This window comes from Macaca mulatta, chromosome 7, assembly GCF_049350105.2.
Source record: "Macaca mulatta isolate MMU2019108-1 chromosome 7, T2T-MMU8v2.0, whole genome shotgun sequence".
Lineage (NCBI taxonomy): Eukaryota > Metazoa > Chordata > Mammalia > Primates > Cercopithecidae > Macaca > Macaca mulatta.
Genome location: NC_133412.1, coordinates 178600543 through 178627114, shown reverse-complemented (window position 1 = coordinate 178627114; position 26572 = coordinate 178600543). Strand labels below are relative to the sequence as shown.

General features: G+C 61.1%; 1 protein-coding gene across 5 annotated transcripts; it reads left to right on the top strand.

The window, feature by feature from the left end:
• Positions 1–17958: 17958 nt before the first annotated feature.
• On the top strand, positions 17959–26371 carry NUDT14 (nudix hydrolase 14). 5 transcript variants are annotated; one of them, XR_013396700.1, is made up of 6 exons: positions 17959–18142; positions 21455–21498; positions 22163–22227; positions 22419–22656; positions 23214–23464; positions 26051–26371. XR_013396700.1 is itself a non-coding variant. In XM_077942140.1 (6 exons), the coding sequence occupies exons 1-6, from the start codon at positions 18062–18064 to the stop codon at positions 26289–26291; spliced, it is 957 nt and encodes a 318-aa protein (XP_077798266.1). In that variant the 5' UTR covers positions 17959–18061; the 3' UTR covers positions 26292–26371. The 5 variants fall into 5 exon arrangements, 2 of the variants coding, with proteins under 2 accessions (XP_077798266.1, XP_015000093.1); XR_013396699.1 differs by having other exon boundaries at positions 23214–25907; XR_013396698.1 differs by having other exon boundaries at positions 23177–25907.
• The last annotated feature ends 201 nt before the right edge of the window (positions 26372–26572 follow it).

Genomic DNA, 26572 nt, shown 5'->3' with positions numbered 1-26572 from the left:
AACTGCGGGACCCACTGTATCCTAAGGGTTCAGATCTCGGGGCAGGGGCAGGTGCAAGGGGCAGGGCCAGATCCCAGGAGGTTCAGTTCGTCGGGCGCGGTAGGGGCGGGGCCCGATCCCAGGGGGGTCAGACCGCGGGGCGGGGTCGGGGGCAGGTGCTAGGGTGGCTCCCCGGCGCGCGCCTGGGATTGGTGCCGGGCGCTGGCTCCTCGTTCGCCCCCAGCGGGGCGGGCACGGCCCCCTGAGGCCGCGGCTGAGCCTCCCACTCGCAGCCCGCGGTCCCGAGTCCCGGCCGCACCTGCGGAGGCCTGGGCTGCGGCGGAGGGAAGGCCGAGCCGGGCGTCCGCCCCCGCGCTGGGCGCCGCGGGGAGGGTCTTATCAGCGAGGGCAGCTGGCGGCCTGTCCCTGCGCGAGCGCCCCGGCCCAATTCAATGGCCATTGTCCGCCGGCCCCTTTGTTCTGAGGTGTCCACTTCCTGCCGGGCTAGGAGCAGGCGGGCAGGAAACCCTCCGAGCCGAGGCCCAGACGAGGAGGCCGGCCCAGCCTGGGGTCAGAGGCGACGGCAGGCCTGGCTCGGGGCTCCTGGGGGTGGGGAGTGAGGCTGGGGCTCCGCGTGCGGTCTGCAGGGCGGGTGCAGGCGCGGGATGTCCCCTCCAGGGGAGGCACCGTGAGGGCGGGTCTCCCGACTCCAGACCCTGCCGCGCGGGGGGCGGGCGGAGGGAGGAGGAGGAAGACCCTGAGACAGAGGGTGCCCCTCCCAGTTCTGCTGTCTTCCTCTGCTCCCTGCTGGTTGACAGGCTCTGAGAGAGCGAGGGCAGGCTCAAGTTTCAGGGTCGTGAAAACCCAGCGCCCGCGGCCTCCCATGCAGAAGACGCTCACCCAGGACTGTGGGCTGGGAAGAGGGGCTGAGACCTGGGAGGGGAGTGAGGGAACCGGCGCGGCCAGGGTTCATCCCTCCTTCCCGGGAGCTCTGTGGCGCTCCTGACCAAATCAAGCCGTTTGCACCCCCACGTCCCCTCTCCCCTGTGCTCCACACTGCCCATTCACCAGGCCCCATAGGTTAGCCCAGCACAGCACCCTGATTGGCCATCGGCTGTAAGCTCACCCGTAGTTGGGGCTGGGTCTCTGGGAGCTGGTGGGAGTGGAGAGCTGCTGCCAGTGTCACAGCCCACCAGCGCCCACCAGAGCTCCCCATGGCACTCGAGGCCACCGAGCCAGGCGGAGTAGGATGGCCACAGCTGCTGCTCACTTCCCACCATGTGCCCTGGGGTCTCCTGCAGTTCCTTTTTCTGAGACCCCCCTGGGTGCCTTCCCAGCAAAGCCCTGGCTCTGACTCAGGCCAACTCAGTCAGCTAACGGAAGCCACCACGGGGATTTCAAACAGCAGAACTTAATGTGAACGGCTTGGGGGGGATGCAGGAGCTTTGAGAGGAGAGTCTGGCAAGCCGGAAATCAATTTCCTGCTGCAAGAGGCAGCTGGCAGGTGGGGTCGGGGGGCGGCTAGCCAGGCCCCACTGCTGCTGTGTCACCACAGACCGGGCCAGTGGTGCACCCCCTCTTGCTGACGTCCCTGTCGCCATCACCACTGCCTCTTTCTGTCCTCATGGCTGCCACCACCATCATCACCTGAGGTTGCCACTGTCAGACAGACATGGCCTGTCCCTCCTCCTGCCGGACTTCCCTGGACAGAGCTTCCAGGGAGGTCAGCAAGAGGGTATGGGAGATGGGGAGGCAGGCTTCCCTGGTGGAGAGGAGGCCCCCACCCTCCAGCTCACGGGTGTGGTGGGCCCGGGGACCATGTGCACGTGGCTTTCAGCATTCCCACCTACAGCTCCTCCCGGGAACTCGATGAGAGCAAGCCAGTGGCCACCCCAGCCCAGCTTCTTGTCCCTTGGACAAGTCTTGCCTGCCTGTGAGGCTCCTGGGGGAGTTCACGCAGGTGAAAGGAGGTGCCAGATCTTAGCGGGCACTCTATAAGCAGCAGCACGTGTTTATGAAGGGCCTGGCACTAACCGGGGGACTCTGGGGAGCCATGCCATGCTGCCTATGAACCAGGGAAGTGGGGAGGCAGCCCTTGGCGTGAGGAGCTGGAGGGCACACAGCCCAGGTAATGGAACAGGGACCTGAATCTGAGTCTCCTGTGTGAGCTCAGGTCCTCTGAGAAGAGGACACCAGGGTCCCCTGCAGGTACAATTCAGCTGTGGAAAGGCAGGTGAAGGATAGAGAGGGAAGGAGGCACAGGAGCAGGGAAAGCCTGACCGGTGCAGGGGTGCTAGGAAGGATGCAGATCAGAGGGCTGGGTGGTGGGTGGGAGGAGCCTCAGAGCTGTGGACGGCTGGGCACGATGCCAGTGTGATGCGGGGCCAGCACTGGGCAGCTGGGCGTTGTCTACTGGCTCCTGCATCAGGATGTCTGCGCAGAGCCTCGTCACAGCCATTTGCACCTGGTGGCAGAGGAGGGCATGTGTGTCCCCCAGGGGCAGGGTAGTCCCAGTCTCTGTGTGCTAGGGACTCCTAAGGGGAGGCTTGGGTGATGGAAGGAAGAGGGGAGGGGGTGAGAACCCTGAACACCAGAGGCCCTAGGCTGCCCAAGAGAGACCAGGAGAGGCGAGTGGTCCCAGGAAGGGCAGTGGGTTGGGGGTGGGCTCCAGGCTGTCTCATGGTAGCAGGAGCTCCTCAGGCTTGGGGACCACACACAGGTTGTGTACAGAGCTGGGGAGAGACTGATGGTGGCTGGGCCCTCAGAGGGATGATTTGGAGCTGGGCAGATTCTCCCGGAAGCTGGGGGAGTGCAAAGGAGCCATGCCTCGGTTGGCAGGAACCTCTGCTCACTCCTGCACCTTCATCAGATCTCCTCCCACTGAGTTGCTGCCCTCCACCTCTCTTCTCCAGAAGGGAAGGATGTTGGGGTGCCCTCAAGGTCCCTCTACCATGAAGGACTGTCCCCTGGAAGGTCAGATGTCCCATGGGCTCTGGGGTCACTCAGGAGCACACGCTTTCCAGGACCCGCTGGCACCGGGCACCTGCAGCCATGGCCCCGTACAGTGGCCCTCCCTGGCCTCCCCATGTCCAGGGACACCTCCCACTCCCCAGCCACTGTGGTCTCCATGCCCACCCCTCCCACCCCCACCTTTGCTGCCTGAGCACCCACAGCCTGCCCTCACCACAGTCCCTCAGAGCCCAAGCGTGCAGCACGCTGTGCCTGGCTCTCAGGAAGCCCTCCATGCTTCTCACCAGTGGTGCTGATGCCTGTGTTCTGGCTGCTGGGTGTGGAGCTAAAGCCTAGGAAGAAGGCAGGGGCTCCCTGGAAAGCCAGTGGACCCTGACCCAGCCCTGGCATCTGGCAGAGGGGGAGGCTCTGGGACACTGGGCCTGGCGGTGTTGGCCGGGTTGTGGGCTGGGTGGGGGTCTGGGACACTGGGCCTGGCGGTGTTGGCCAGGGCATGGGGTGGGGGCCCTGGGACACTGGGCCTGGCGGTGTTGGCCAGGGCGTGGGGTGGGGGCCCTGGGACACTGGGCCTGGCGGTGTTGGCCGGGGCGTGGGGTGGGGGCCCTGGGACACTGGGCCTGGCGGTGTTGGCTGGGGTGTGGGGTGGGTGGGGGTCTGGGACACTGGGCCTGGCGGTATTGGCTGGGGCGTGGGGTGGGGGCCCTGGGACACTGGGCCTGGCAGTATTGGCTGGGGCGTGGGGTGGGGGTCCTGGGACACTGGGCCTGGCAGTGTTGGCCGGGTTGCGGGGTGGGTGGGGCTCTCTTTGTGGGAGGTCCCTGCGTGAATCGCTCCTTCAGGCGCAGGCACAAATGCAGGAAGCTGCCATTCTGCTGAGCTCTATTTTCTCTCACAGAGGGAAGGTCTGTCACACGAAGGCCATTGTTCCTCGGGCCAGCGCTTTCCGGGTGTGCTTGCTCTGTCACGGGGGCTGGGGCTCACTCGGTGCTGGGGCCCTGGGCTGAGCCGTTTCCCTTCGAGACCCAGGGGCGCCTGGAGGCCAGGCACGTGGGGCCTCGGTCCAGCGGCCAGCCCCAGGTGACAGCACGTCCACAAGACGGGTTCCAGCAGGAGCAGGGCTGGGGCCTATGGAAGGAGGAGCTGGGTGGGCCTGAGTCCGGCAGGTCTATTTTGTGCCTGGCGGTGGTTTCCGGAGTCCCCACGTCCAGGGTGGGCTGCGGAGAGGAGGGCAGATGTGTCCCCCTCTGCCTTGCCACACCCTCCCTTCTCTTCCCAGGAAGGGACCATAAGGCCTCCCCTAAGACTGTGAGGCCAGCCCAGCCCCCGCCCCTGGCAAGGCTTGCAGCCCCCAGCCCTGCTGTGGGCCTGTTTGGCTGCTCTGTCCTGGGGAGACCCTGCTGTGGTTGGGGAATGCTACTGGGCCGGCAGGAGGTGGGGCCCGAGAGTCCCGCGGGGGTGTGTGGGGGTCAGAGTGGGGCCCGAGAGTCCTGCGGGGGTGTGTGGGGTCAGCGTGGGGCCCCAGAGTCCCGCGGGGGTGTGTGGGGTCAGCATGGGGCCCCAGAGTCCCGTGGGGGTATGTGGGGTCAGCGTGGGGCCTGAGGGGCCTGAGGGTCCTGTGGGGTGTGTGGGGTCAGCGTGGGGCCCGAGAGTCCCGCAGGGGCGTGTGGGGTCAGCGTGGGGCCTGAGAGTCCTGTAGGGGTGTGTGGGGTCAGCGTGGAGAATGCTTCATGGGCTGATGTGCTGCCCAGAGGACCAGGGCATCATCCGCAAAGGTCTTGGGCAGTGGGCACCCCTCCCCCATCCTAAGGGCACTGCCAGATGGGGGTGGACGAGGGAGCCGGGTTGGAAGGCCCAGGAGAAGCAGCACTGGCAGCCGAAGTGGGGAAGGAAGAAACCACCCCTGCTCGCCCAGCTCTATGGGGGGCTGGGAGCTGGGCTGAGGGAGAGGAAGTGACTTGCGTCTTCTCCTTTGGCCAGACTCCCCGGCCTAGGCCAGAGCCTCGTCATTTATGAGCTCTGCCCTCCAAGTCTGTGGCTGCATCTGGAGCCCATCCTGGACACCTCCTGCTGCCACCGGGCCCACCACGCCACTCCCCCGGAGGCACTGCCCAGTGAGGGTTGTTCCTGCCAGCCTGGGGAGCACCCGCAGGCCCTGCCCCAAGCACCCACCACCCAGCCCCACCTGCCCCAACCCATGACAGGGACCCTCTCTTGAGCCAGGCTGCCCTGGTGTCCCATGGGCCATGGGGTGTCGGGGCACACCCAGAACACATGCGCACATGCACGTGACACCCCTTTTCATAGTCCCGGAACCACAGTCAGGAACAAAACAGACCAACAGAGGAGACGAGACCAAGTGCGAACTGTCCACAGGCTTAGAACACGCTGTGGGCAGAGAAGACCCGGGCCCAGCACCTCAGGCACTTTTGGCTCCTGCAGGTCTCAGAGGGCCTGTGTGCGGCCGGCGGGTGCTGTCACCTTCCACCTTGTGGTCCGTTCCTGGGGCAGATGGGCTTACAGGGGGAGGAGGCTGGCATGGCAGGTGCCCAGCCATAGAAGAGAGAGAAGCAAAGTGCCCACCTATGCCAGCAAGAGGAGGTGGACTAGGCATGCACAGAGGGGCCGGGACAGGGCAGAGGCCCGGGAAGAACCACCGGGAGGCTCGGAGGTGCCCCGGGGAAGGAGCCAGAGCTGGACACAGGTGGTTGGGGGGATTCCCAAGAACACACGGTGGCAGGGGCAGGGGCGTGGAGCCTGGGGAGGTGTGGGCACCTCCTGTTTACCCCAGGGAGAACAGCTCGGTGGAGGAGGAGGCTTTGAAAATACAAAGTCAGAGTTTCCCTAGGTTAAAGAGGAACAGCTCAAGCAGGAGGGTGGGGCCCAAGGCATGAGACATCTGACCACAGGCCCTGCGGCTCGGAGCCACATCTGTGCCCTCCGCATCGCTCAGCGCTCAGCGACCTGTGCTGGGGCTCACAGCCACATCTGTGCCCTCCGCATCGCTCAGCGACCTGTGCTGGGGCTCGGAGCCACATCTGTCCCCTCCGCATCGCTCAGCGACCTGTGCTGGGGCTCGGAGCCACATCTGTCCCCTCCGCATCGCTCAGCGACCTGTGCTGGGGCTCGGAGCCACATCTGTGCCCTCCGCATCGCTCAGCGACCTGTGCTGGGGCTGAGAGCCACATCTGTGCCCTCCGCATCGCTCAGCGACCTGTGCTGGGGCTCAGAGCCACATCTGTGCCCTCCGCATCGCTCAGCGACCTGTGCTGGGGCTGAGAGCCACATCTGTGCCCTCCGCATCGCTCAGCGACCTGTGCTGGGGCTCGGAGCCACATCTGTCCCCTCCGCATCGCTCAGAGACCTGTGCTGGGGCTCGGAGCCACATCTGTCCCCTCCGCATCGCTCAGCGCTCAGCGACCTGTGCTGGGGCTCAGAGCCACATCTGTCCCCTCCGCATCGCTCAGCGACCTGTGCTGGGGCTCGGAGCCACATCTGTGCCCTCCGCATCGCTCAGCGCTCAGCGACCTGTGCTGGGGCTCAGAGCCACATCTGTCCCCTCCGCATCGCTCAGCGACCTGTGCTGCTGCTCCCAGGTTCTGCCTGGGGGACCTTCCACCTTTCCTATGGGCTCCCCAGGGGTCTCACCAGGGAGGCCCCTGGAGCAGTGGTTCAGGGCCCTCCCCATGTGCAGGCGTCGACTCACACGCTCCAGCTTTCGTGTACCTAGCTACTTCACAAAGTTTTCCAATTTGTTTTTATTGTAGTAAAAGATATACAAGATAAAATTTACCATGGTAACCACTTTTTAAAAGTTTTTTAAATTGAAAGAGTAATACATGCCATGGTAAAATTTAAACAGCACCTAAAAGTATTCAATGAACAGTGCATTCCCTAACCAGAGCCAACCGTGGCCAACAGTGCTTGTGTGTTTTATCAAACATGTAATAACATTTACCATCTTAATCTTTTTTTTTTTTTTTTTTGGTTAAGATGGGTCTTGCTCGGCCGGGCTCGGTGGCTCACGCCTGTAATCCCAGCACTTTGGGAGGCCGAGGCGGGCGGATCATGAGGTCAGGAAATCGAGACCATCCTGGCTAACATGGTGAAACCCCGTCTCTACTAAAAATACAAAACAAAATTAGCCGGGCACGGTGATGGGCGCCTGTAGTCCCAGCTACTCAGGAGGCTGACGCAGGAGAATGACGTGAACCCGGGAGGCGGAGTTTGCAGTGAGCTGAGGTCCGGCCACCGCACTCCAGCCTGGGCGGCAGAGCGAGACTCCATCTCAACAACAACAAAAAGATGGGTCTTGCTCTGTCGTCCAGGCTGGAGTGCAGCGGTACATCATAGGTCACTGCAGCCTCGACCTCCGAGGCTCAAGAGATCTTCCCACCTCAGCCTCCCAAGTAGCTGGGACCACAGGTGTATCACCACGTCCAGCTAATTTTTTGTAGAGACAGGGTCCCGCTATTTTGCTCAGGCTGATCTGCAACTCCTGAACTCAAGCAGTCTGCCTGTCTCAGCTTCCCAAAGTGCTGGGATTACAGGTGTGAGCCACCGCGCCTGGCCATCTTGATTATTTTTAAGTAAACAGCTCAGTAGTGTTAAGGAACATTGATGGTGTGCAACTCTCACCACCATCATCTCCAGAGCCCTTCATCGTCCAAAACTGAAGCTGTTCCCAGTCAACACACTAGTGCTCCCGTCCATGCTCCCCAGCCCCTGGCACCACCACCCCACTTTCTGTCTCTATACCTTTGACTCCTCTAGGGATCCCATATAAGTGGACTTGGGCAGGATTTGTCTTTTTGGGACTGGTGTATTTCACTCAGCATAATGTCCTCAAGGGTCACCCATGGGTCAGAATTTCCTTCCTTTTTAAAGCTAAATAATACTCCGCTGTATGTGTATATCACACTTTGCTTATCCATTTCTCCATCGACGGACTTTGGCTGTTTTATGTACAAGTTTTAAATTTTCATAAAGCCCAATTTGTCCATTACGTTGTTGCCTATACCTTTGGTGTCATGCCCAAAAAAACCACCATCCAATGGAATGTGTTGAAGCTTTTCCTCTGCTTTCTTCTAAGAGTTCTATGGTTGTAGCTCTTGTATTTAGGTCTTTCATCCATTTTGAGTTAATCTATTTTTTTTAGAGACAAGGTCTCGTTCTGTGGCTCAGGCTGGAGGGCAGTGGCGTGATCACTGCTCACTGCAGCCTCTTCCTTGGTCTGCCAAGGTGCTGGGACTGCAGACGTGCACCACCGCGCCCGGCCTGAGTTAGGTGATCAGGGCGGTTGGTGAAGATCCACTTTCTCCTTTTGCACGTGAATACCTAGTTTCCCAAGGACACTCCACCCAGCTCCAGAACAAACAAACCACATCTGCCCTTGTTCCAGGTGGGCTCACCTCCCAGGTGCTTGGGCCAGAAAACCTGGGGAATATCCCTGGCTTTCCTGTCTCCTTCATGTTGAACTCTATTTTTTTTTTTTTTTTTTTTTTGAGACAGAGTCTCGCTCTGTCACCCAGGCTGGAGTGCAGTGGCCGGATCTCAGCTCACTGCAAGCTCCGCCTCCCGGGTTTAGGCCATTCTCCTGCCTCAGCCTCCCGAGTAACTGGGACTACAGGCGCCCACCACCTCGCCCGGCTAGTTTTTTGTATTTTTTAGTAGAGATGGGGTTTCACCGGGTTAGCCAGGATGGTCTCGATCTCCTGACCTCATGATCCGCCCGTCTCGGCCTCCCAAAGTGCTGGGATTACAGGCGTGAGCCACCGCGCCCGGCCACTATGTTGAACTCTTCTTGGATCTGCTATTGGGTTACATCCTGGATCTGGCCACGGCTCATCACGGGCCTTGCGGCAGACACAGTGTGCGGACCACCCCCGCTCTGACGCAGCAGCGAAGCCACTGGAGTGACATGCCCGCCACCACTCTGAGCTGGCTCTGGTTCCCACACCTCCTCTCTGCACTATGCCCTTTTTTTTTTTTTTTTTTGAGAAGGCCTCAGTGGTCTTGAGCATGGGGTCAGCTCTGCCGTCTCCTTTCCCTCTCCCAATGTGATTATTTTGAAGTCCATCCTAGATGTCACCTCTTATTTCAGTTTTATCTCTAACTCGTCTTTCAGAAACTGCCAGCTCAAGCATCCCCAGGCCAAGATGCGGCAATGTGGGTAACACGCGAACAGAGAGTGCGTGCTCGTTTCCAGGGCACACGGCACATTCTCCACATGGACGTATGTTAGGTCCCCAAACGGGCCTCAGCATGGCCGGAGAAGTGGAAGCAGCCCCTGGAGGCGAACAGACAATGAAGCAATGCCTGCAAAACGCCGCAGGAAAGTGACTTCCAGCCTAGACTTCTTTTTTTTTTTTTTTGAGATGGAGTCTCGCTCTGTCACCCAGGCTGGAGTCCAGGGGCACGATCTCAGTTCACTGAGATCACTCTCAGCCTCCACCTCCTGGGCTGAAGTGATTCTCCTGCCTCAGCATCCTGAGAAGCTGGGACTACAGGCATGTGCCACCATGTCCAGCTAGTGTTTTGTATTTTTATTAGAGACAGGGTTTCACCATGTTGGCCAGGCTGATCTCAAACTCCTGGCCTCATGTGATCCACCTGCCTCAGCCTCCCAAAGTGCTGGGATTACCGGTGTGAGCCACCATGTGTGGCCCTAGCTAGACTTCTATACCCAGCCCAGCTATCATTCAAGGATGAGAGTGTAATAGACATTCTCAGATAGGCACAGTGCTCAGAATGTGTCTTCCATGCCCCCCTGTCTCAAGAAGTGGCTGCAGGACGGACTCCACCAGAGCAAGGGGAAGGGAGCCTTCAGAGGGCTGTGAAGGGAGGGTCTGGAGGCCGGCTGTGCCCACGTGGGAGCTGGCCATTGAGAGTAGAGAGTGTGACACCGGGTGGCGCCTGCGGTGCAGCTAAGGATGCTGCTTCCCCACTGTATGTGCTCTGACTCATGCCTAGGACCTAGGAGACGGTGGGAAGGCCCTGGGGGTTTAGAAGCAGAACTGCAGAGCAGCCCCCACCAGCCTTGTCAGATGCCCTGACTGTGGGGACCTGGGCATCCTTAGAATCCTCCAGTCCCCACCCACTGATGGCCCTGAACGGCTCCCGTGAAGTCCCCGGGAGGCTGAAGGCACCTTGACCCCAGGCTCTGTTCAGTTCTCTTCTCTTGGGACTTCCAGCTGACGGGGTAAGGTTGAGCCCACTGTGAGATTAGGCAAGACAAAAGATAATATAGCTTAGGACATGCAAAACAGGCTGGGTCACCGGCTCATGCCTGATTGCACTTTGTGGGGGCCAAGGAGGGAGGATGGCTTGAACCTAGGAGTTTAAGACCAGCCTGGGTAACATAGCGAGACCTCATCTCCACAAAAAATACAAAAAATTGGCTGGGCGTGGTGGCGCGCACCTGTAGTCCCCACTACTTAGGAGGCTGAGGTGGGAGGATCACTTGAGCACAGGAGGTCGAGGCTGCAGTGAGTCAAGATCACACCACTGCACTCCAACTTGGGCAAGGGTGAGACCCTGCCTAACACAAAAACAACCCCCCACCAAAAAAAAACCCAAAAAACAACCTAACCATCACCAAAACTCCCTATCAAGGGTGAAAAGAAAAGGCTTTTCCGGTGCCCAGAAAAAAACAGGAGCTCCTGGGCTCTCCCTGCCAAGCACCTCACAAAGGCAGGACCTTCGGCCTGGGAGGAAGCCTTTCCATACTCAGCCTCCTCTGCAGCGCGCTCCTGGGTCGCAGGAGCTCCAACCTGCTCGGCCCCTTTGCTTAGTGAAGCCGCCCTGTTCCCACTCAGTGCAGAAGCTTGGCTGCACACACACTCACAAACACACACCCCCCCCACACACCCCCCATACTCACACACACACCCCCCCCCACATACCTCCCACACACATACCTCCCACACACACCCCCTATACACACACACACACCCACACACCCACACATACCCCCACACTCACACACACACACACACATACCTCCCACACACACCCCCTATACACACACACACACACCCACCCACACACCCACACATACCCCCACACTCACACACACACCCCCCCACACACATACCTCCCACACACATACCTCCCACACACACCCCCTATACACACACACACACCCACACACCCACACATACCCCCACACTCACACACACACACACACATACCTCCCACACACACCCCCTATACACACACACACACCCACACACCCACACATACCCCCACACTCACACACACCCACACACACATACCTCCCACACAACCCCTATACACACACACCCACCCACACACCCACACATACCCCCACACTCACACACACACACACACACCCACACACACATACCTCCCACACACCCCCTATACACACACACACACCCACACACCCACACACCCACACACACATACCTCCCACACACCCCCTATACACACACACACACCCACACACCCACACACCCACACACACACACACACCCACACACACATACCTCCCACACACACCCCCTATACACACACACCCCCACACATACCCCCCACACTCACACACACACACCCCCACACACACATACCTCCCACACACCCCCTATACACACACACACCCACACACCCACACATACCCCCACACTCACACACACACACACACACACACATACCTCCCACACACACCCCCTATACACACACACACACACACACACACATACCCCCACACTCACACACACACACACACCCACACACACATACCTCCCACACACACCCCCTATACACACACACACACCCCCCCACACTCACACACACACACACATATCCCCCACACTCACACACACACCCCCAACACATATCCCCCACACTCACACACACACACACCCCCACACATACCCCCCCAACTTACACACACCCCCTCACATACATACCTCCCAAACACACCCCCTATACACACACACACATACACCCCCACACATACCCCCCACACTCACATACCCCCCACACTCACACACCACCACACCCCCCCCACACACATACTTCCCACACACACCCCTATACACACACACACATACACCCCCACACATACCCCACACATACCCCCCACACTCACACACCACCACACACCCCCACACCACACACACATACCTCCCACACACACACCACCACACACCCCCACACACACATACCTCCCAAACACACCCCCTATACACACACACACACACCCACACATACCCCCCACACTCACACACACACACCCCCCACACTCACATACCACCACACCCCCCCACACACACATACTTCCCACACACACCCCTATACACACACACACACACACCCCCACACATACCCCACACATACTCCCCACACTCACACACACCCCCACACACACATACCTCCCACACACATCCCCTATGCACACACATAACCCCCCCACACTCACACACCCCCACACACACATACCTCCCACACACACCCCCATACACACACACACACTCCCATATACCCCACACATAACCCCCACACACTCACACACACACCCCACATATATTCACACATACCCCCCATGCTCACATACACATACCCCCCCACACTCACACGCACACACCTCCCACACACATACCCAGTCACACATACACCCCCACACTCACACATACACCCCCACACTCACACACATACCCCGCACACACACACACCCACACACACCCCCACACCTACCCCTATACACACCCACCCACACACACCCCCCACACACACCCCTATACACACCCACACACACACACCCCCAAACCCCCCACACACATACCCTCCCCCCCACACACACACCCCCCCGTACAAACATACCCCCCACACCCACACCCATACTCACACTCCCTCTCTCACACACTCTCCCTTACACAGACACACACATATACACACACACACACACACACACACACACGCGGCCCAGCCCCCTGCTGTTCCTCTGGGTGTGGTCTCTGCTGTACCCCCTTACCCCCCCGCGGCCAGTCCTGGAGCCTGCCACTCTGCTCACTTATGAGCACTCTGCACCCAACTCCTGCCCATACCAAGTGGACTTCCGTGCCCACACCCCAGACCTCCTGACCCCCCATCCTGACCCTCCTCCAACTTCCCCTCAACCCAGCTTCTCTTGGGACACTCCCTCTGCACTTACCTCGGACTCCCCGCCCCCGGCTCCCCTACGTCCCTCCTGCCCCTGGCTCCCCACGTCCTCCCCAGCCCCCAGCCCCTCACCTGGGCTCTGTCATGTCTGGAGCTCCCTGTTCAGCGTCCTCAACTCTCTGACCCACTTGCTGCCTGTGACCTTACTGGGAAGGAGCTGAGCCCTGGAGGAGCCCAGTGGTCCCCCTTGTACCTGCCCTGCATCCAGCATGGCCCAGGAGCATCCCCCCGCCGGGCGTCACCAGGAAGCCTTGCTCCCCAGGCTCCCTCGGGGCCCGCACCCAAGCTCCCTGCCAACGAGGCCACTTTGCCTCCCTCCCCTCCCATCTCATCCTTAGCAGGGGACCTTGCCTCACTCCCCTTACAGAGGAAGGACAGAAGCCCACAGCAATCTCCTCGGTGTCCTGCAAGAAACCGGCCCACTTGCTTCGAGGCAAGGCCCCAGGCCGCAGATCCTGGTGCCACGGGGTCCTGCTGTGGAGATCCTGGTGCCACAGGGTCCTGCTGTGGTGGTGATGCCCTCCCGATGCATCCTCCCCAGAGTCCAAACCTGGATCCCCAGAACTCGCAAGTATGGAGCGTCGGTGGCAAAGGGGACTTAGCAGGTTTGACTACAGAAGGACCCAAGACAGGAAGATGGTCCTGGGTGACCCGGGGGACCCTACATGTGGTCACAAGGGCCTCAGAAGAGGCAACAGGAGGGTGGAGGTGGAGATGGAGGATGGCAGCAGAGTCAGAGAGGACGGAGGGGCACTCTGCTGGCCTCGAAGGTGAGGAGGGGCCGGGGGCACCTCGGGAAGCTGGAGAGGACAAGGAATGGATCTTCCCCTGGAGCCCACAGAAGGAGCCGCCCTGTGACCCTTGACCCTCGCCCAGTGGGATGCATTTTGGACACTCATCCCCCAGGGCTGGAAGGCCATGGCTGTGCTGTTCCCAGCTGCTGGGTTGGCAGTGGTTTGTCTTGGCAGCCCTGGGGAGCTGACGCTGGTGCCCTCTGGCCCTGCTACAGGGCGTCTGCAGGGGCCTCTGCCACTACACTCAGCAGGGTCTCCGAAGCCCCCACACTGCCAAAGCCAGAGGTGGCTTTTCAGAGCTCTCCACCATGACTCAGGCCACCTGGCCACACTGAGTCCTCTCATTCCCCCTCCTGTAGCCCCTCCCCAAACCAAGCTCCTCCTCCACCTCCTCCTGCACCAGCTTCCATGGGGACCAAAGCCACCCTCTGCACAGCCACCGCTCTGGACAGCCAAAGGCCCTCAGACCAGTCCCCTCCTCCCCTGGCCCCAGGCAGTCTCGGTGACCTCCCACAGGGGCAGTGACCTCCCAGAGGGGCATGTGACCACCTGCCCTGCCCAACCCCTCCAAGACTCCCAGTGCCCCAGGGGATGTGCCAAACACAGGCCAAGGGAACTGCCCCCAGGGCCATGACGCCTCTTCCGGCCTCGGTCTCCTCCTGCCAGGACAGCTTCCTTTCTCCTGACTTGGATCTTCGGGTTTCTGGGGAGTGTCGTGTCCTCAGGGAGGCTGTCCTCTGCCTATCGGCATGCCTGTCCTAACTCCTTGTGACATCAGGCCTGTCCCGAAACCCCTGTTTGAGCCACCCCAGTGCACAGAAGGAACTGGTAAAGTGTCTGGGCTGCTTCTGCCTTGTCTCCCTTTCCATCTCGTGAGGAGGGACAGCAGGTCTCGCTTGCCCTGTCCTCAGCTCCACGGGTGGGCAGTGGCCCTATGGTCATAGACAGCGTAGAATGTTCCTGAACAGCCTCAGTGACATGGGTTTTTCCTTTTTAAAAAACAAAAAATTGAACTGAGCCAGGCATGGTAGTGTGAACCTGTAGTCCCAGCTACTCAGCAGGCCGAGGTGGGGGAATCGCTTGGGGCCAGGAGTTCAAGTCCAGCCTAAGCCACATAATGAGACCCTGTCTCTAAATAAAATTTGTTTAAAATGGAACTGAAATTCACAGAACATTAACCACTTCACAGTGCACACCGAGTGCCATGTAGTACATTCACACTGTTGTGCGACCACCAGCACTTAGTTCCAGAACGCTTTCTTCACCCCAAAAGGAAAGGAAACCCAGCATCCATTAGTCAGCATTCTTCATTCTCCCTGCCCTCAGCTCCACCAGCCCGCAGCTGCTTTTCTGTCTCATGGATTTACCTGTTCTGGACGTTTCCTTCTTTCTTTCTTTTTTTCTTTCTTTTTTCTCTTTTCTTTTCTTCCTTCCTTCCTTCTTTCTCTCTTTCTTTTCTTGTCTTTTTTTTTTTTTGAGACGGAGTCTCATTCTGTCGCCCAGACTGGAGTGCAGTGTCGCCCGTCTCGGCCTCCCAAAGTGCTGGGACCACAGGCTTGAGCCACCGCGCCCGGCCTCTTTTCTTTCTTTCTCTCTCTCTCTCTCCTCTCTCTCTTTTTCAAGATGGAGTCTTGCTGTGTCACCCAGGCTGGAGTGCAGTGGCGAGATCTCAGTTCACTGCAAGCTCTGCCTTCTTGGTGCAAGCGATTCTCGTGTCTCAGCCTCCCGAGTAGCTGGGATTACAGGTGCGCACCACCACGGCTGGCTAATTTTTGTATTTTTAGTAGAGACAGGGTTTCACCATGTTGGCCAGGCTGGTCTCGAACTCTTGACATCATGTGATCTGCTTGCCTCGGCCTACCAAAGTGCTAGGATTACAGGCGTGAGCCACCACGCCCGGCCTGGACATTCCATATACACAAAATCGTGGAAGACGTGGCCTTTGTGTCTGGCTTCTTTTGCTGAGCATAATGTCTCAAGGTTCATCCACACTGTAGCCTGTGTGGGAATTTCTCTCCTCATGGCTGAGTCATGTTACCTTACACGTCTACACTGCATTTTGTGGATCCATTCACCTGGCAATGGATGCTTGTGTTGTTCTTCCCTTTGGCTGTTGTGAACAAGCATCTGTCTGAGTGTCTGTTTTCAACTCCTTTGGGTAGGCACCCAGGAAGACAGTTGCTGGACCACAGGATAATTCTACGCTTAACTTTTTGAGGAGCCACCAGGCTGCGTCCCACAGCAGGCACCTTGCTGATATTTTCATGCACCTCAGCTCTGCAATCTGCACTGCTGGGCACCTCGACCTGAGTGAGTCTGAGGAGCACGGTGCTCTAGAGCTGCTGGCTCTCCCAGGGGCTCCTTGATGGGGCTGCTGTTGCCTCTGCCTGCCCCAGGGCTGCTGCTGCTGGAAGCTGAGACTCATCCTCATTTTCCACACAATCACAGGCAGGAAGGGGACTGCATGGGACATGCGAAGATGCGCACTTACCCTGGGCCCCTCGTGCACCAGAGGAAGAGGCCTGCCTGGCTGTGGGGTGGGGTGGGGCCAGCTTCTGGGCTGGGTGCTCTGGTTGGTAAACTCTGGCTTCTGGGACACCAGGAGGAATGGCTAAAGCGGGGAGACACAGGCCCCTGTAGAGCTACTGGGGCGGTGACAGCTGGACTTGGATGCTGGCTTCATGACCGTGTTCCCCAGCGTTCCCACCTGGTGATACCCCTTCCCTGGAATCTGCGGGTAGCCCAGGACTTTCTGACCCACAGGATGCAGTAGGAATGACACCATATGACATCTGAGGCCAGGTCACACAAAGCCTGGCAGCTTGGCCCGGCCTAGTGAACGTGCTCTGGAAGGAGCCAGCTGCTACCGGAGAATCCGACTACCCTGAGACCACCAGGCTTCGGGGAAGCCCACACCAGCCACAAGGGAGGCCAGCTGGCCCTGGCTGTTCCAGCCACCCAACTGAGGGCCAGGGGTGAAGAGGCCATCCTGGACGGTCCACCCCGTTTGGCCTTCAGACGACTCCAGCCCCAGCTGCCACCTGATTACAACTGCAGAGAGACCCCAAGGCAGGGCTGCCTGGCTGAGCTGGGCGATCCATAGGCCAGGCAATAAAGGGGCACTTTAAGGCATTAAGCTTTGGAGTGTTTCGTTACACAGCAATAGTGAACAAGGATCTGGGAGTCTATTTCAAGCCCACATGGCCAGTCCACCCTGAGCCTGTTCCCCTGGGCCATAGTTCAGAAAGCAGGTGCAGGTCAGGGTTCAGGGCCAGTGTGGGCCTTAGCTCCCTTGCCTCAATATTGTTTCCAGCCCCTGTGGAGGCCGTGGTGGCATTTGGAGGGGGTCCTTGGAATCCATGCCCAAGGAAGAACTGCAGCTGCCTGGGACCCTTCCACACCCAGGAAGGACCGTCATCAAGGTAGAACTTGCAGGAGGAGGGAAGGGCAGCTGGCTTTTGAGTGGAGGAGGGACAGCTGCAGAGACAGCGTGGCAGCTCCCAGCCACCCTGGACACCAGCAACCTCGAGGGGAAGCCCCCTTGGCCCAAGCTTTGGCCCCTCCCGCGCCCCACTCTCCTCTCCCCTGGCTTCTTTCCAGGGCCCTCTCTCTGGCCTCCCGTGACTCTCTTCCTGGGCCCAGTCCCTCCCTCCCTGGGGCGCTGCTCCGCCCCCGGCCCCGCCCGCGGACCCCTGGAGTAACTTAATCTCAGGGTTGTGGTTCATCCCCAGAGGCACCCCAAACGGGCAGGCTCTTGGCTCCAACCACCTCCAGGCCCTCCCTCCCCCAGCCAAGAGGTCCCTAGTCCCACCCAAGCACTGTACCCCGGTCCGGCTGGCCCCGCCCGGCGGCCGGGGTCGACCCAGCCAGTCCTTCCTCTGCGCGACGCCCACGTGCCTGCACGGCTCCCCTGGCACCGCGGAGACCGGCGCCCCCAGGCGCGCAGCACCCGACAGGTGGCACCTGCGAGCCCCGCCCACCTCGGCCGCCCCGCCCCGCCCCGCCCCGCCCCGCGCACCCACGGAGCATGCTCAGAGCCGCCGTCACGCGCGCGCCCGAAAGCTCCCGTCCTGCCAGGGCGCTGCCCCGGGTTGGTCCCCACTGCGGTCGGGACCCCCGCCTGTCCTGGCGCCGCCATGGACCGCATCGAGGGAGCGTCCGTGGGCCGCTGCGCCGCCTCACCCTACCTGCGGCCGCTCACGCTGCATTACCGCCAGGTGAGCCCGCGTCCCCGCGCCCTCCGCGTCCCCCGTGTCCCCGCCGGCGGCCCAGCCCACGACCCGCGTCCCGCCCACCGCCTTCTGCGCTGCGGGCCCCGCCCCGGAGCCCCGCCCCCGACTCCCGCCGAGCTCCGGGTCGGCCCCTTCTCCGCCCGCCGGATCGCGGGTTCCCCGACCCAGTGAGCCCCCAGGCCGGGGAGGGGCCGCAGGAGGGACATCTGAGGGGACACCACTCATCCTTTCAAGGAAGCATTGCTGGGCCCTATCCTTCCCGTCCCCGGAATCCGACCCTTTTGGCAGTGGGACTCCTTGGTTGCCCTGGGGATCAGGGAAGGCTTCCTGGAAATGGTGGCTTTCATGCTGCAACTTGAAGGAGGAGATAGCTGGGCCGAGGAGGAAGGAGCAAGGAGTGCAGAGGGTGGAAGCAGGGAGGTAGGAGAAGGAGCTGAGTGAGAATTTGAGCGAGTCTCAAAGTGGGCTTCCTCCTTGGGGTTTTTTCCAGGGAGGGCACCTCCTTGGAGTCTCCATCTGCCTAAGCTCAGCCTTCCCCACCTCCTAGGGTGTCACATTCTCCCATGCCAGGCCCCGACACGAGGGGCTGTGTTGCCTCACTTGGCACCAGGCACATGGTAGGTTCACAAGGAATATTTTGTTTTGTTTTGTTTTTGAGACAGGGTCTTGCTCTGTTTCCCAGGCTGGAGTGCAGTGGCATGATCACAGCTCACTGTAGCCTCAACCTCCTGGGCTCAAGCGATCCTCCTGCCTCAGCCCCTGCCCCGGTAGCTGGGACCACAGGTGCACACCACCACACCCGGCTGATTTTTAAATTTTTTTGTAGAGACGAGGTCTCACTGCTGCCCAAGCTGGTCTTGAACTCCTGGCCTCGAACTCTTGGCCTCTGAAAGCATGGGGATTACAGGCATGAGGCATATGTGTTGGGTGAAGGAGCTACTGCCATCCTCTTCCCACATCCAGTGGATCACTGAGTCCCAGCCTGTCTTCCTCTAAGCCCAGCCCTGTCCGGTTTGGGCCCCACCTTTTGCTTGCATGCCTGCCTGCCCCCAGCAGATCTCCCCTCTGCCAGAGCTCCTGCATGCCATTTAGGCAAAGACTGCCTTCCTGGCCACAGTCAGTCCAGCGCCCCCAGCCTCTCATCAGGTCAGGTGGTCCAGGTCGCCGTGCCCCTCTGCTTGCCTGCCTCCCTCAGGGGGCATCCTGTCCCCCCCATCACATCCAGGATGCTGCCCCTCACCATCCTTGTGAAGCCCTCTTAGCCCCCAGCCTGAGAGAGGCCCTGTGCCCCTCACTTTCCCTGTGGCGGGAGTCCTGTTGGCTCTCCCCAAGGCAAAGCTAAGCTGGTGGTGCTGGCGGGGGGCAGCTGGGATCAGTCGAGGTACAGCAGGTGGGGACATGGGGTCACTGCCCTTTTCCCTGATGGCCACATGGGATGCCTGCTTGTGGCCGCACAGTCCCCACAGGGCTGGGCCTCAGGCAGCAGGTACAGGGCAGCCCAGGCAGGTGCCCTCTGTGGCCCTGGTGGCAGCACTCTCTCCCTCACTTCCAGTGAAGCGCTCAGGGCAGCCCTCGCAGCCTCAGCGTGCAGCCCACTGGCACAGCTCTGCTGAGGGGCTCTGGTAACCAGAGCTGAGCTGGTGTGGGCCGTGGCTGTGGTGGACACGGATGCAGGCTCAGGGCGGGCGGCGTCTTCTCAGGGCCAAGGGACATTGGGTTGGACCTTGGCCGCCACCCAGGGACAGCTGCAGCCCTCAGCTTTTTGCTGCATCCAGCCAGGGGAGGCCTGTGATGTCAGGCAGACCAAAGGCGGGGGACCCCCATGGCTCTGAGGTGATGGGGCTTTGTTTGCACCCAGCCCTGCCCCTCTTTCCCAGGCCTCAGTGGCCTCCCTGAACCTTCCTGCACCTTGACCTGGCTGGACCTAAGGGTCTGACACACTTTTGACCTTGAGCTGAGAGGGTCCTTGAGACCTGCATGGGGTGATGTTACTCAGGGGGAAGCAGTGGTGGGGAGGGGGCATGGGCATAGCAGGCACATGGCAGGCTGTGGGCAGGGGGCTTCCCTGAAGCCTGCCCTGGCTGGGTGGCTGGCTCTGGGGTGGCTGGATGTCAGGCAGGCCTGGGCTCGCCTCCCGGGAGTGGTACCCCACGGCCTCTTGGGCATCCTGACCTGCGCGGGACACTGGCCCTCCCTTCCCTTGGAAATGGGCACTCTCCTCCCAGGACGCCTTTGCCTGCCAGCCAAGCTCAGAGGGCCTCTGTGCCTCTGCCTGCCCAGAATCCCTTCCCTCACTTCCGTCACCTCTTCCAGGAAGTCCTCAGGAAGGCTTCTTCCCTCTTCTGCAGTCCTGGCTGCACTTCCTGTGTCTGCCGCTCAGGCTCTGTCCATTTCACAGCCTGGGCAGAGCCCCCAGGGTGGGATGAGCAGCTCACCTGGGCCTCGGAGTGGCAGATGGGCTGAGCTCGCCGGAGATGGGACCCCGTGGGACCCCAGGCCCAGCCCCCAGGATGGGAGTGCATCTCAGAATCCGTCAGTTCCAGCCTCCCCCAGCAGGCCCAGCCCACACACCTGCCCACCCAGGGTGCAGGGGCCTGCCAGGGCGGCGTGCCCAGCGTGTGGAGGGGGAAGGTGGAGGGTGGCCACAGGAGAACAGGACCACAGGGTGTGTGGGAGAGCCACGGCCAGAAACTGGGGATGGGAGGGTGGGAGGCGGGGCCCAGCCCGGTCACCATCACAACAGTCACAGAGTCCTGCAGTGCCATCTCCTACCTGGCTGGGGCGCCACCCTGCCCTGCCCCATCCACTCCTGGTGCTGGCCCCTCCTGCCCTCCCGTCTCCCCCTGTTCAGTGGCCCAAGGAAGCTTCAGCAGGAAAACCTGGTCTCCTCTGCCTGGGGTCCCTCCCTGCCCTGCTGTGAGGGGTCCTGCCTGCCTCCCTGAGCCTCCCTGAGCCTCCATGAGCCTTCCTATACTTGGTGACAGTGTGCGTCTCTCTGCAGCCCCTTGTGCCCGGTCTGTGCTGGGCAGTGTTTCATGGGGTGCCTGGATACCTTCCCTGCCTTTTGCCCTGGTCTTCTGCCTCACTCCTAGGGTATTAGGCTGTCCTCGACCTCCCTGCCCCTCCCAGGCTGCTTGCTCCTCTGCCCACGGGAGCTGCAGCTCCTGGGTCCTGTGGCCCAGGCCATGAGCCGATCTCCCTGGTTTGGAGTGGGTGCGGCGGGTCTGTGGCCTCCTTGGTTCCCCAAGCACCTCTGCCCATCCTGGCACATTGTAACCGCTGATCTGCCTCTTCTAGAACGGTGCCCAGAAGTCCTGGGACTTCATGAAGACGCATGACAGGTGAGAGCCTGGCCCAGCCCGGCCACTGGGGAAGCCCCAGACTGATGTCCATGGGAACACTGGGCCCAGGGGGAAGGGGCCCTCTCCTCCCTGACGTTTCTGTTCCCTGTGGGGCTCCAAAAGTCCCTTCTCTCTGCCCGGCCTCTGGGTTTCCTGTCCCGGAGGGGTCAGCCTGAGGCCTGGGGGCTGAGTCAGGTCTTAGCTCAGGCCACCAGGACCGTGATGGTGGGCAAGTCCTCTCAGGGCAGGGAGAGGTCATCCTGGAGCCTTTGCCCCTAGCATCCAGGGTCTGGGCTGGATGGCGACGTGGGTCGAGGAGTGTGGCTGGTGGGCAGCTGGTCAGTGAGGGCCAAATGTCCTGTCAGTCACCCGGCTGCAGCTGCTAGCACCCTGACCTACTCAGCTGCCCGTGTGTCCTTCCCTGCCCCCTGCCTCCCATCCTGCCAGCTGGAATACAGCAGGTCTGGGTCCTGGCCGGACTGTGACCCTGGAAAGCTCTTGTCCTGCCTGGGCCTCAGCCATCCTATCTGAGCAAGGGGCCTGACCTCCCTGGGCTGCTGGCAAGGAGGTGGGATGGCCATGTTGGGAACAGAAAGGTGGGAGGCAGGGCCCCAAGCAGGGCCAGTGGAGTGCTGATGTGCTGAGCCCCTCCCACCGTACACAGCGTGACCGTTCTCTTATTCAACTCTTCTCGGAGGAGCCTGGTGTTGGTGAAGCAGTTCCGGCCAGGTGAGGCCAGCTGGGGTGGGAAGGGGATCTGCAGGGTCACCTTCAGGTCCCTGTGGTCCTGAGGGTCTGAATATAGATGTGGGAGGGGGCTCCAGGGGAAGCTGAGGCCCTGTGAGGGGGCCAGGCTGCACGGGTGACTTGGAGGTGGCCACCACGTGGCTGTGAGCATAGTCTGGCTTCCTCCCACGCAGCTGTGTATGCGGGCGAGGTGGAGCGCCACTTCCCAGGGTCCCTAGCAGCTGTAGACCAGGACAGGCCCCGGGAGCTGCAGCCAGCCCTGCCCGGCTCAGCGGGGGTGACAGTTGAGCTGTGTGCCGGCCTTGTGGACCAGCCTGGGCTCTCGCTGGAGGAAGTGGCTTGCAAGGAGGCTTGGGAGGAGTGTGGCTACCACTTGGCCCCGTCTGATCTGCGCCGGGTCGCCACATACTGGTGAGTGGGACCAGGCCCTCAGGTCTGTGGTGTGGCTCAGGAGACGGGAGAGGCTTTCTGGGAGAGGGTGAGGGCCCCGTCCCTGGGAGTGTGCAAGCAGGATGGATTTCTCCTTGTTTTTCAACATGGGATTAGGGGAGGGTTGGACAGAGCGCGCCTTAGATCCTAAGCCAGGCCGGAACCTGGGCTCTTGGGGCTCTCTGGAGCGTCTCAGCCCCATGCCTCCAGCCCGCGGCCCCAGCCGTGTGGGGCAGGCCGGGTGGCAGCTGCTGCTGACAGGTGTCTCTACTTCCTGTAGGATTAAGACCGGGTGCTGGGGGTGGGGGTGAGTCACAGCTCTGTTCTCAGAGGGTGGCTCAGGAATGAGGGAGAAGCTGTGTCCTGGGCTGGAGAAGGGGTGGCTCCAGCTCTCCTGGGGAAGAGGCACGGCCTGGAGCCTGTGCTTTGGGACATGACCCCACCAAAGTCGAGGCGCCAACTCCTGCCCCATAAGGCCTGCCAGCTGGGGTTGCCTTCCCAGGACAAGATGTTGGGATGAAGCCCATCCACTTCCCCAGGGACACTACGATGGGCTCCTGACTCCAGCTGAGGTCTTGGGGAAGGAGGAGGGTGTCACAGAGTCCCCCCAGCCCCACCAGCTGAGCACCAGCCTCCACAACCTCCTCCAGAGGCTAGGGCCCACTCCACTGGGAGAAGCACCAGAAGTCTCTGAGCCTGTCAGCCCGGCACATGGGCCACTCAGGGTTGAACCTGCGGCCCTCCCGCCTCAGCAGCCTCAAGGACTTCACCTGGGTGCGTTCCTGCCTGGGTAGGTGGACTCCAAGTTAAAGGCAGCATTTCCACGCTGGGCCAGGCACGGTGGCTCACTCCTGTAATCCCAGCACTTTCGGAGGCCAAGGCAGGCGGATCACCTGAGGTCAGGAGTTCGAGACCAGCCTGACCAACATGGAGAAACCCTGTCTCTGCTAAAAATACAAAATTAGCCAGGTGTGCTGGTAGGAGCCTATAATTCCAGCTACTTAGGAGGCTGAGGCAGGAGAATCGCTTGAACCCAGAGGCGGAGGTTGCGGTGAGCCGAGATTGGGCCATCGCACCCTAGCCTGGGCAACGAGAGTGAAACTCCGTCTCAGCAAAACAGAATTTCCACGCCGAAGGGTGGACTTGGGTGTGAAGGATGGGCCTTCGTTTTCTGCAGGTGCACACCCCGCGGCCGGCCACGCCCACTGCGCCCCCGCCTCCCTGGCCCGTGGTACTGAGCACAGCTGGGAGGCATGGGAGGGGTTGGAGTCCCCTTGGTCCCCCTGGAGGAGGTGGGCCTGGGCAGAATCCGGGCAGAGGGGCTGCACGGCATAGGCTCTCAGGGCAAGTGGTCAAGCAGCCCTGGCCGCGGTGGTTCTACTGGCACAAGCTCTGGGCCACAGCCTGATTGTGAGGGTGCTGGGGAGCCAAGGAGGGTCACGGCCTGATTGCGAGGGTGCTGGGGAGCCAAGGAGGGTCACGGCCTGATTGCGAGGGTGCTGGGGAGCCAAGGAGGGTCACGGCCTGATTGCGAGGGTGCTGGGGAGCCAAGGAGGGTCACGGCCTGATTGCGAGGGTGCTGGGGAGCCAAGGAGGGCTCTGGGAAGTGGGCATCCTGCTTAGACTTGCATTGTGAAGAGCAGGCCGTGGCTTCAGGGACGCAGGACTGGAGATGCGGCCGACTAGGGGTCAGGGCGTCTGTCTTTGAGGGCCTGATGGGGGGCTGGACTGACAGCAAAGTTCGCCCACCCTGTGGCAGGGCCCGTGGCTCCTGTGTCTGATTCTGGAGGTGAGCCAGGCCTCTTACCTGCCGCTGCAAAGGACAAGGCCTGGGGAGGCAGTCAGCTTGGGGCGTGATGGAGTGAAGTTGGAACGTGCCCTGGGGTGGGGGAGGCATTGCCCAGCCTGGCTGGTAGGTTCCTCTCAGCCTGGGCCAAGGGCCGGGCCTGTCTCCTTCACAAGCCAGCGGAAACCGGGGCTGGAAACCCCAGACCCGCCACTTCCCCCAGAGGTGCAGCTGTGGCCGCCACCGGAAATGGGCCATCAGGAAGGGGTCTGCGGGAGGTGAGGGGCTAGAGGGCAAGGAAGCAGCTGGGTAAGGTCAGTCTGGGATGGGGAGGCCTTGGGGGTGGGGCATGGAAGCCCCCAGTTCTGTTCCCTGCCCATGCATGTTGGGCCCATCTCAGAGGGCAGCCTCCACTCTGCAGGCCTCCGGCTGGCCTCGGTTCATGGTACCCGACAGCCCCTCCTGGGGCGAGCCAGGGCTCCCCCACCCCCTGGTCATCTTCCCAGATGCCCCTCAGTCCCGTTTCTCCCCAGATCCACACCTTGCTTTCCCCGTCCTGTTCCAGAATGCAGCCTGGTCCCTCTGCCATCCTGTCCTCCCAGCCTGTGGTCTCCCTCCACACACGCCAGTCCAGGCACCTTTCCTTGGTGCCTGACCCCTCCTGGCTGCCAGCAGCCCCCTTCTGGCCACTGCCCACTGAGGGAGGGGGCTCCGTCTCACCCCTCCCCAGCCTGGGCCACTGGGCCTGATCCTGGGGACCTCGCTGCCACCCCACCCCACTCTGCCATGCTGCAGGGGGGTCAGTGCATGCTGTCCCTAGTTTGAAACTTGTGTCCTGTGGGTTCCTGGTGGGGAACCCTTGTGGGAAGGCCATTCCCAGCTTGCTGGGTTTGTCCCTGCTTCCCAGCCAGCCTCTGTCCCCAGGTATGGGCTGGGGTCTGGCATGGGCCTCTGCAGCCGGCCACAGACTGAGGGGCTCCAGACAACACCGGGAACAGCCTCAGGGTGTCTGTGGTTGGGGGGTGCATACAGGGCTGGGGTCCTCTGCTCAGCCTTGACAGGTGGCAGGCAGGTTGTCAGCCGGATCTGCAATCTCATGGGGGCATGGGGTATCCTTGGCCCACATGGTTATGGCAGAATTCATGTCCTGGTGGCTGGCAACTGGGTCCCACCTCTCTGCTGGCTGTTGGCCCCTCCCAGCATGGCGGTTGCTTCCTCTTCAGGGCCAGCAGGACAGGTCCGAATTTCTCCCTCTCTGGCGTTGAAACACTCTCTGGAGGGCTTCCTGGTTGGGCCATGCCTGCCTAGGATGCTCTCCCTTTTGATGAGCTCAAGTCACTGCTTAGGGTCCTTAATCACATCTACAACACCTTCCCCACCTGGCGAGTACAACCTGATCAGGGAAGGGATGCCCTGCTGGTGGAGGGGCCACAGGCGTGCACACCAGGTGGGCATCTGGTGGGAGAGGGCATCCCACAGTCCTGCCTACTGGAGGGCTGGAGGGAGCAGAGTAGAGAGGGTGAGTCGGAGGGTGGTAGAAGGGCCAGGGGGCCAGCAGGGCGACTCAGCAGACCCTGTCTCAACCCGTAGGTCTGGAGTGGGACTGACTGGCTCCAGACAGACCATGTTCTACACAGAGGTGACAGACGCCCAGCGTAGTGGTCCAGGTGGGGGCCTGGCAGAGGAAGGTGAGCTCATTGAGGTGGTGCACCTGCCGCTGGAAGGCGCCCAGGCCTTTGCAGACGACCCGGACATCCCGAAGACCCTCGGCGTCATCTTTGGTGTCTCGTGGTTCCTCAGCCAGGTGGCCCCCAACCTGGATCTCCAGTGAGATCCAGGGTTCTAGACAGAGGCCAGTCTTGGCCACTTACCCTACATTCTGCAGACCCAATAAAGGCTTACATAGCTCCAGCCTCTGCCTGCTGGTTCTGAGCTGTGACCAGGGCCTTGGAGAGGACTGGGGAAGGGGCGGGGAGCAGTGACCCTGACCTGAGATGGCCCTCGGGACATGGCGAGCTCTCCTGTAGCAGGAGCAACTGGTGGCAGGCCATGCAAGTGGCTGCTGTGGGGCTGAGGACAGGCCTGGGGATGCCATGGGCAGGGCCAGGCTGT